Source organism: Zeus faber (assembly GCF_960531495.2).
Source record: "Zeus faber genome assembly, chromosome: 22".
NCBI classification, from domain to species: Eukaryota; Metazoa; Chordata; class Actinopteri; order Zeiformes; family Zeidae; genus Zeus; species Zeus faber.
Genome location: NC_137209.1, coordinates 11,371,725 through 11,382,473, shown reverse-complemented (window position 1 = coordinate 11,382,473; position 10,749 = coordinate 11,371,725). Strand labels below are relative to the sequence as shown.

At 47.9% G+C, this 10,749-nt stretch overlaps 1 protein-coding gene and 1 long non-coding RNA gene across 2 annotated transcripts; one reads left to right on the top strand and one right to left on the bottom strand.

The window, feature by feature from the left end:
- The first annotated feature begins 1,094 nt into the window (after nucleotides 1–1,094).
- On the top strand, nucleotides 1,095–4,055 carry LOC307246820. Its single transcript, XR_013844715.1, has 11 exons — nucleotides 1,095–1,122; nucleotides 1,676–1,714; nucleotides 1,932–1,961; nucleotides 2,180–2,226; nucleotides 2,423–2,501; nucleotides 2,686–2,728; nucleotides 2,921–2,987; nucleotides 3,277–3,308; nucleotides 3,539–3,581; nucleotides 3,753–3,803; nucleotides 3,976–4,055. It is a non-coding gene; the product is annotated as an uncharacterized lncRNA (long non-coding RNA).
- A 689-nt stretch (nucleotides 4,056–4,744) lies between these two features.
- Nucleotides 4,745–8,750, bottom strand: arl2 (ADP-ribosylation factor-like 2). Its single transcript, XM_080022938.1, has 5 exons — nucleotides 8,626–8,750; nucleotides 8,150–8,260; nucleotides 7,870–8,032; nucleotides 5,471–5,551; nucleotides 4,745–5,344 (listed from the first exon to the last, which is right to left on the bottom strand). Exons 1-5 carry the CDS (start codon nucleotides 8,688–8,690, stop codon nucleotides 5,210–5,212), a joined length of 555 nt encoding a protein of 184 aa, XP_079879064.1. The 5' UTR covers nucleotides 8,691–8,750; the 3' UTR covers nucleotides 4,745–5,209.
- Between the last annotated feature and the right edge of the window lie 1,999 nt (nucleotides 8,751–10,749).

The following is a 10,749-nucleotide window of genomic DNA, read 5'->3' as shown; positions in this document are numbered from 1 at the left end:
AAGCCTTTGGTTCATCATCCACAAGACACAGTCCCAGCTGTCAAACAAAAAAAGAAAGGTTCGGAGAAAGTACAGCGCTAAATATTTATCAATGGGATTTTTTTCGGACAGGCACGGAAGACCAACCGTTACCGCTGTGCGCGGTGCGTTCCGAGATTTTATCAAACGAAGCTCCGAAGCCATGTCAACTGCACCGCCACCCCGAGACAAAACACCAACAGGACACGTCCAAGCCGCTCGATAATAAACTCAAGGAGTATCAGGGCGAGAAGAAAGTCATCGAAACGTCATGAGTGGGCACCGAGAACGCCAAGGCAGTGGAAGCGTCCTATCGGGTCGCCCGACTCATAACCAAACCTGGTAAAGCCGCATACAATCGGGGAGAATTAAATTCTTCCTGTCACAAAAAGAGATTGAAACTTGCTTTCTCACTGAAGTACCCGACAAACATCTGGCTTCATGTTGCTTTCCCGATCTGTCCAACAGAGCTGTGCGATTTCTGAACCTTTCCTGACAACATATCTCTGTGAGACTGAGCTTTTCGGCACTTGTGGCATCGAAGACGAAAAATACAGGAATAAGCGGAATGTTGAGCCGGATCTTCGCCTGAGACTGTCGTCCTTGAAGCCAGACATCCAGCATTTGGTGTCTGCCACGCAACATCAGCCTTCTCATGAGGTGAGTTCTTATTCATGTGCTCCTGTTATTGTTAGTTTTACGGCACGAACGTTACGCGAAAGATCCATAGATATAAGGTTATTTTTTACCCCACTCTTTACATTTGTTTTATCACTACTGCACTGTATGTATGAGAAATGCATATGGATGTTAAAATAATACGTCCTCCCGTGTTACTTCTGGTCGTGGGTGTGGGCCGCGCACAACTTTCGAGATTCTTCCCGCGAGTCCGAAAAAGGTCGGGAACCGCTGCTCCGGGACGACCCGGAGCGGGAATGGACTGAGGCAGGCCGTCGGTAGGGGGGCGCTACTGCCCCACCAGGCGGGAGGCGACTCGCCGTAGAAAGGGAAGGAGGAAGATGGAGGAGGAGGAGGAGGGGGCGGGGCGGTATAAAATCAACGCCGGCCCGCCGTTCTGTCGCTTCCTCCTCGCCGCCAGTTCAGGTAAGAAGTGCCCTCCCGGCGCGGAGCCGCCTCGGCTTAATTTTGCGCGACATGGAACAAGCTTTTCTAGTTGGTTTTGGCTTTCGGGGCGACATGCCTCCCACCTTGTGGAACTCTAGTGTCTAGCTTGTAGTGGCTTACAGCACGCGTTGCCGGTGCTCAGCTCACTTGGCAAGATGGTGTTTGCGGCTTCACATTAACCATCCCTCGCCATCCGCGGATCTCTACCAAGGTTGTTCCCTGGAAATTGAAGTTAGACTACATTTTAATCGTTAATCTCCCGCCCACTCGTGGTATTTTTTATTTTTTTTTTAGACAAACCATTTATTTGGAACTAGCCGTTCCCGGCGTGGCGAAATGGCCGCCCCTCGCAGCGTCTCATCGTGATGAAAATACACAGACCTGTACTGAGTGACTGTGACTGTACATTACATTTTCTGAAGAGACCCGTCTCCCCCTCGCCGCGACCACGTGTCTGCGCGGGGGTCCCTGCGACCACGTGTCATGGCCGCCGTCCCTCTCTCTTAAGACTCTGTCCCGGTTCTCTTCACAGATGGGAGACGGGAGTTCCACATGCGCCGCGCCCGCCCAGGTAATGCATCCGTGTAGTCGTTTAAAACGCACAATTATAAAAGTGTATTAGAAGGCTGCTGTCAGCCGTATGCTACTGTGATGCTAGTTGAACTCTCTCACTGAAACGCTTGAAGACGCTCATTCTCTTCTGAGTAGCGTGGAAAGGCGCCACGTCCACAGACCTTGTGTCGCGGCGTTAATGAAACACGGGACTCTCTCTCCCCCTCTCGACGCAGGTGTCATGGCGGACCGCTGCGGAGCTCAAGGTAATCCTGCCCCCCCTACCCCACCACCCCGTCACTCGAACGCCCGCTACGATGATGACCCATGAATTCTCTCTTACCGAATTGGCCTTGAAGAAACTACTTTACCAGATTCTGAGTAGCACCAGGAAGCTTATTATTTATTTATTTTTTACACAAGGCCTCTTCGTGTGGTTGTTTGGCCGTTGTGACGCTCGACTTACGTTGTGTGTATTTCACAGCTCTCCCGCCCCGGCCACGGGTGACGTTTCCCCACGCCTCCGCGACGGTGAGTGGACTTGCTGGGCGTCTGCGGTTATATTTCCCAGGAGACGGGGGCGCTCGCGTGATGACTTTTCAAAGACAAGCATATGCCTGATTTACAGTGATGCTAATTTAACTCTGACCCTCGACGTTGTGCGTCGAGGGGCCGTCTCGGCCAGGCCGCCGGGCTGCACCTAAAACTCTCCCCCCTCCCGCCGTAGGTTGACGCTGCCGGGAACGGACGCTACCGTCCGACGCCGAATCCCACGGACCGGTGACGAGGCTGGCTGATGTCTCGCGGTGAGCCCCCCCCCTCCAAATAGCCATGGGCGGAAATGGATCAATTCGGTTATCAATGATGATAAAACTAGCTCACTTTGAACCGATGTGAAACGAGATGAACTCCTGAGTAAACCACTTGGCGGTGTAGTGACGGCGGTGACGCACGCGAACAACTTCGCTAATATTTCCTGTATCTCTACAGGTTGGGAGGGCATCCGCATCGTGCTTCCAGCTCGAGCCACACGGTGAGTGACTCAACAGCGTTGAGTAGCGTGCGGCGTTCGCTGCTCTTATAACCTGGGAAATGATGATCATAAAATTAGAATCTCGTTCGTCTGAACTACTGTTGAGAAACCTAACCTGATCCCGGCGAGTCTGAAACGCGCCGCGCTTTGGGGCCTGCCGTACGCCAGCCTGACTGTCTCTGTGGTTTCCAGGAGCCGCGGCGCGTCCCGTGAGAGGAGGCGGAGGCTGCCCCGTCGCCTGCGGACACCTCCAGCCAAGGTGTGTGTGTGCCCCGCCTGGGTCGCTGGTCAGAACAAACCCTGTGTAACGCGGTTCCTTGGTGATGACACCCGCACATGTCTTACGCCTTGGTTAATGCCAGAACCTGAAAAGGTGGACCCACTGGTGTTGCCTTGGCAACAAGGGGAAACCCTGTTGGGGTATCCAACAGTCTGAATTGGGACCATGGGTGTGAACAATGAGGTTAAAACTTGACAGTATCAACATGTACACTGCAGGGATGAGGTGACCTGCCATCAGCATCTAAAATCTGCTTTCTTCCTTCCAGGAGTGGTCATCAGCAGGTGCTGCTGCATGATGGTATGTTGCAAACGTCACTTGCACATTTGCTCTGAAGTGGTGGTTAAACACAAACTCAACACTGTATTGTAGCTTATTCAAAATGTCCTGGACCGAGGTGATGAGTTCCTTATTACCGCCCCAGTCTGAAAATTCGTGACTGATTGGTACCCCTCTGATCACAACACATCCACCCTCCGGGACGCTCCGCCTGGTCAGACTTGCTTTAACGTGCCTCTCCTCCTCGCCAGGTTGGACGCTCCGTCTGGTTCTGGACGGCAGCTGCTTTGAAAGGTATGTGAGACACCAAAGCACCGCCCTCACCACTAGATGATGAGCTTCTTGTACCGCCCCAGTCTGATAACTCGTGACTGATTGGTATCCCTCTGATAGTGAAACAGACTAGTGTGCGTCTGCTTTGTACGGTCTTGCCAAAGGATTAAACTTAATTTTTACCCCCCGCAGATCTGTGTTTCGTCCAGCTGTCGACACAGTGAAAGGTGGATAGAGCCTCAGGTGTGTTGGTTTCTCGACTGTGTCAAAATGGTGACTAGATGTGATGACTTCCTTATACCGCCCCAGTCTGAAGATTCATGACTGATTGGTTTTTTTTCCCTGATCAAAACAGTTCTTAACTGAAGCATGAATCTGGCTCATCTTGTCTTAACATAGTTTCTTTTTTCTTTAGGCCCTGCACCGGTGATGCCATTCTGTGGCATGGTTGTGATTTTCTTGCAATGTAAGACAAATAAAAAATTGAACAAAATATTTTGATTTGGAGTCTTTTAAATTTTGTTGCAGAGCTTGATGGTAACATGAAATTCTTAATCACATTAATTTGTCAATTTTGGTCATGGAAACACTTGCATAACCACCTTGAGGTTAAACTATGGGAATACTATGTGGAACATTGTCACCTAATCATATAATGTACTTGGAGCCCAGGAATTGGGTTCTAAGCTCTTGAACCACCAGCTGAAGAGAATTATAAAGTGTTTAAACAAACTGAATTTGGGTCGACAATAGCAGTCAACAGACTGCACTGGGTGTCTCTTCACATCCAGTGGCTTCCACAAGTACCTACTTCAGTTTCAAAGCAAATATTTACTTCAGGTTTGAATAATCCTGCATGCATATTGAACATGCAATAAGTGCATTTAGATTAGGATTTATACCCTCAAAAGACAAATTGGCTGAGTACTTAATGCGTTATTGTAGGTGGAACATCACAAGTACTTCTAGTGCTTACTAGGTGCATCTCAGACCTTGGGAGAACTTCCAATGCAGTACAACTAGAAAGTGTGTTCTTTGGGTGTTGTGCACCCATCACACCACCAGAGTGCAGTGCATATTTATGTTTAGCTGTGGCAGCTACCTCATACAGAATGCACACAATTGGACAGACATTTAAGTATTCCATTTTTGAACATCTTGATTGACACAAGGACAGCTTTGAAATGATTTACCAATTTATTACATGAGTTGTTACATTAAACAAATTCAAATGTAGCTAGCCTTAATTAGGCTACTTTAATTTAGTTGGGCTGCCTAACTACAGGTCAGACTGGAGCAGAAACTCCCAAGAGTTCCATCCCACTGCCATGTAGAGTACATTATGTACATGCCAGGCCCAGGAGGGAGACCCACATGTTTTGAACTGAATTGAAAACTCATCTTCTGAAACTTATGTACATTTCAACAATTAGTCACCAGCTTCAGTCTGAAGACCCCCATTACAATTAACCATATATATACACTTTATAATAATTGCATTCTTAAGTCTTTGGCGACCGCTCAAATCTGTCAAAGTTAACATTTTACAGCAGACATTATCTAGTAAGTGAACAGCTCCGTTCGAAACGCCGCCTTTCCGTCTTGGTGGACACAAACCAGGAGACGCGGTCAGGCCCGCACGCCGCCCCTCAGTCGGCGGTGAAGACTCTGGCCGCGATGTCGTCTAGGAGCCAGTCCACTCCCGCCAGGAGATTCTCCCCCGTTATGGCGCTGCAGGTGATAATGCACCAGTGGTGGCTCTTCACCTCATCCAGAGCCAGGCCCTGAGGGGATCCGCACAAGCAGACAAATAAATGTTCTGTGCAGCTGAGTCAAGACACGTTTTGATGTGGCTGTAGGTGTCCGATTTTTTGTGTTGGATTCCCGTATTTTGGGCAGGCGTGTCCCACCTCTCGTATCGCATCTTTTGACAGGGCCCCGGGAAGGTCCTGTTTGTTGGCGAACACCAGCAGAGTGGCACCGGCTAATCTCTGGAGAGAAGGAGGAGCACGTCACCCAACACAAAAAGACTCGATTAATATACGCACCCTAAATATACAACGCTAAACTAGAACTTGGGAAATGTGCAATGTTTAATAAACCTAAGAGGGTCACAGTAAAATAAATGCAATAAAATTAACTAAAGACAGACAATGAACAATAGAAAATTGGTAATAAAATACACTAGACCTAACATATAAATACTACATGTAAATTGACAAAATAACTATAAAATAGACATACGATTTAAACAGAGAACAAGAAAAAAGATTGCCAATGCACAGTAAACTAAACTAAGGAAATTCACCAAAACATCAATAGTGATAGAAAATATAACTGCAGGCAGCAATACACAGGGCCCAGTTTAGTCATGTGGGGTGTGTTTCACATTTTCCCGGGTTCTCTGACAGGCAGCACGGTTTTCAGGCAGCCGCACGGGCCCCCCCGGGTCTGTCGTCTCCTGGTTGCTCGTCTTGCAGAGCAACCACGATGCGGTCTACACGGCCACGACCCTCCTCTCTATAAAACCACCGCCCATGTTTGTCTATGAACCAGAACTTCTCATCTACCAGGTAAGCAGCTGTATAAATACACACGTAAATCGATAGTTCAGTAACGTTGAACCGCTACAAAGTGACCGGGTCTACGCCGGACACTGGACACGGTCCGACTGGACCTTCTCAATCGGTACATTTATAGTAAACAGTATGATGACGTCATAAAGCGTCTTACCGCCAATCTCATCGCGCTCATTTTGTTTACAAACAGCGACGCGTCACTTATCCAAGACAGATGAATATCTTGCGTCAAAGTTATTCAGTTTTTCGCCAATATCTGCTCCGTATGTGGATTGATGTGGATGAAATTTTAAACAACGAGAGCCTTGTGACATACCGGTTTAAACGACACCTCAACCGTGTTCGTAGCATTCACGGAAGTATGTCTTCCAGATGGTTTTATCCGGGTTGGACATTTTGGCGTGAAATGCATTGTCTGGTGTCCGTAATATCGATCAAATATGGTTTGTTTTTCGCTAATAGACACTCCACATGGGGAGCGGTTTGGATGAAATTTCAACCACAAGGTTGCGTCGTACGGGTGCAAACAAGACGTGAACCGTGTTCGTGTACCCTAACCTGAAGTTGTTCCAGATTAAAATTTTGAAGTTCCCACGGAATAATAACAATAGACGCGGGACAGCGCTTAACAACGCCGATCGATCATTTCCTTTAAAGCGAGCGTCCAGGCGAAAATAACTCAACCGTATTCCATGTGATGTGAAGCCACAATGTGAAAGCGTTTTGATAGAATTCAACCTTTAAATCGTACTACTCTTACACACATGGAGCCATTGTTGTGAAACGGCGAAGAAAAAACCCGTCGCGTCACGCACCTACGTCACTTCCGTAAACAGGCGGTTAAAGCGCAGCTCGGGGGTGTTTCGGTCTCACTTGTCTGTGCAAACTTTCTTCTCCGTATCGTTATGGATTACGCAAAAGTGCGGCGGAAGCTCCGAATCATATCTCAGACCTTAAACTGACCAGTGCGATAGATCCAAGTCAGTGTAAGCAGCGCGTACTGGACTTCATTTTCCGCGATGATCGTCAATCTCAGACGGCGACACGGAAAACGACAGCGCCGCTCAATTTGATATTATCCCGGACTTGGCGAACATTTCAAACAGCGGATTTCAAACCTAATGTGACAATGAAACAGAATATTTTCAAGAACCACCGGAGGAGACAGACAATACGCCCGTTGTTGTTGCCACGGAAGAAGTTGATGACCTGACGAAGTCCGTTGAGGTTGGTGAGATTTTCAGATTTCAGATTTTCTGAGACTCATATTATTGATAGGCTCTACATTTTGTCGTGTTGTCCATAGTTTTAAACTCCAAAAGAATTCCACTTCTATAAAACATGTATATTCTTACTGTTGAATAAAAGCTTTTTAAAAACCAAATCAGTTGTGTTGTTGAGCTGTTCGTGATTGGCCCATTCAGCAGTATGTTAAGTCGCCATCAGGCTTTGTTTGTCCCCCAACCCTCATTTGCATTCTGGGAGCTGGCTGAATGAACCTGGTGTGGGTAATAATTTGGAGGTGATTTATCTCAGAAACACGGTTTGCCACACCCTTGTAATTAACAAGTCATAGCTTTAAAAATATTTGCACAAGTGACACCTTGTTTGGAAGCTCTGAATCTCCGCTTTCAAAGGATGCGGCAAAAACAGAAAAAATCTCGAAAGACGCCAAATGACCCTAAAGTAGTGGGTCACACGTGTGTGTGTTTCCTGTGTGTGTCCAGCACCTCCTCCAGCAGCAGGGCACTCAGCTCCCGCCGGCAGTCCTCCAGTCTGAGCCTGTCCGCACTGTCCACCACCCACACCAGCCCGTCCGTGCTCTCAAAATAGTTCCTCCAATAGGAACGCAGCGACTTCTGACCGCCAACGTCCCAGATGTTCAACTTGAACCTTGGCGTAAACGACAGAAGCAAAGAGGGCAAGGGTGCACGACGTTACGATCGGATGGGCGCCGCCACGGGAGTAAAATCACGTCGCCCTCGGGGGGGGGGGGCGCGCGCGTCTCACCCTCTGTGCTCCAGGGTTTTGATGTTGAAGCCGAGCGTCGGGGAGATGGTGCTGACGTCTTCGCCGTTGAACTTCTTGAGGATGGTCGTTTTCCCGGCGTTGTCGAGGCCGCTGAGAAACGGCGCGGTTGAGGAACAGCTCTCATACAAACACACAACAACAACAACAACAACAACAACAACAACAACAACAACAACACACGACGGACTGGCCTTCAACAAGAGACTCTGAACAGGGTTTCTCTTTCTCGTCAGTCTGAAACCTCGCTCTATAGTAGTCAAACCATCCTTATATTATAGTTCTGATATGCGACGGTGGCGACGATTATGGCAACGCACATAAAGACAACAAACTGCGCCTGCGCATCGCTCACGCCAACGCTGGCGCCGACGTCACCGCATTAGCACAGCGCCCGCTTCAAAGGACAACTCTTACGTGGGCGCATATGACCTTCGACGTCGCAAGGCGAAGGATACAGCATCAGCAGCCTCATTTCGCGCTCCTTGTGCTTCATCTTCTTCAGGATCGTCAACAGCCCCATGGCGACGGACTGGGACGCGGCGCCGGGTGTGGGAGCCGGCGGCGGTTTCCGGTAATGACGTGACTGTGACGCCGGTGCCCCGCCTCCCCACCGGAACCGGAAGTGTACTGCTACGTTTTGTAAATGTTCAATTAAATATGAAATACCTGCCGCACAAATTGGTGTTGAGGCCTGTACTAATGTCGCAGCAGACACAATAGGGTTCCATTGATTATGGCTTGTTCTGCCGTCATGCGGATTGCTCCCATTGAAACCAATACAATGTACCCCCTCGACAAGGCGTTTGAGCCTTTTATCGAAGCGTGTCGATAAACGCCGTCATCCGCAGATCGAGATGAAGACGCGAAGACTTGTTTTCAGGTTTTTTTTTTTATTGTGCACATAATGGGGTCGAAACTCAAGATGAAGTGTCTGCTATAACTCCGGCGCGCCGCCGGATGTCGCTGTGGTCTCCGTTTTCAATGCCCCGAGTAAGCGTCGCTCTCTTGCGGCACAAACCGGAAGTCGGCCCCGAGACCTCCTGGGGATGATAATTTTTGTTTTAGATTTTTTTTTCTGACTTTTGTGGTGATATTCCTTCATTTATTATACTTGTAATTACACTTTAAAATATCTTGTTATTGGGGTTGGTCGTGATGATTATTTCCAAAAAGCTTGACCACCGATGCAGGCTACTCAACTTTATGTAGCCTTAGCGCCCCCAGCTGCCTGCTACTGGTATTGCGTATTTTCCCCCAGGTAATGGACTTTAGAGTCAAGGTTTCAAGAGGTGGATTTGTCACATAAACATTTACGTACGGTTATACGTATATGCAGAGAAATGTCATGACCCCCGGTGATCACGCACAATAAGCTCTAAAAATACGAAAATGTGCGTAATCGACACGAGGCGCTCGCGATTCTGGGTTCTATAATTATATAAGATGAGACAAACTTTTATTAGTCCCACAACGGGGAAATTTACATCGTTCCAGCAGCAAACAGAGAGCATATCAAGTACACACTATGAACAATATAAAATATATAGCAACATAAAAAAGAAAAAAATCACCATCCATAGGAACCAGAGTACTAAGTGTATTGCACATATCTTGACACGCATATACGAGTATTAATTGTCCGTGTTGTATTAAATGTACATTTATATCCTTCTAAACGAAACGTACCTTACCTTGCCTCCAGTACTTACCTCACAGAGTAGAAGTCCTGGCATGTCACAGGGCTTCTTCAACCTAGAGGAAGCGCACAGACTCGATTTGCCAAACCCCGCGGCACCCTGCTGTCTGCTCCGCCGGGTCTGTGGCGGAGCCGACCGAACGGCCAGCGCTCTTTGCCCATTCTCATTAAAATGGAAATGTGTGCGTTTAAAATGAATACGGCTAACAGCCTTTGCCGGTGTTAAGGGATCCCTACTTCGCTCAAAGAAGCACAACCCTTATTTTGTACGTTTTACTGTATTTAATATTTAAATAAAGAATATTTTCAATATATTCAGAATCTCAATCTGAAAAATAAATAAAAAGGTAGAACGCAGCAAACATTACTTTACCGGTTTCATTCATGGAAGGACTCCACCTCCCTATACGTGCTGGAAGTTGTGACCCTTTCCTACTTTGTTTATAATCCCTGCGCGCCAGACGCTTTCTCCCAGCCTCTCTCTCTCTCTCTCCCTCTCCCTCTCCCTCTCTCTCTCTGTCTCTCTCTCTCCCTCCCTCCCTCTCCCTCCCTGTCTTTTTTGTAAAGCTGTGGATTCAAGTAACGCGAAAGTGAAAGCATTCGCCCCTAGTTTCACCCTCAGGGCCACTCGGGGCAAAAAGCCATATATAAACACGGGCAGTGGCTGCACACTTCCACTCTTGGCCTTGGCCACGGCAAGAGCTGACATCGAGAGAACGAGTCCGATTTTGATCAATTCGAATTTGCCGGTGCTCCTGTTTAAAAAAAAAAGAACCCCAAAAAAACGAAAATCTCCACAAATGGCATTATCCATTATGCAAGAAGGTTCCGATGACCTGTGAAGTTCTTCTTCCCAACCTGACCTCTCTTCTGGACTTTAGCA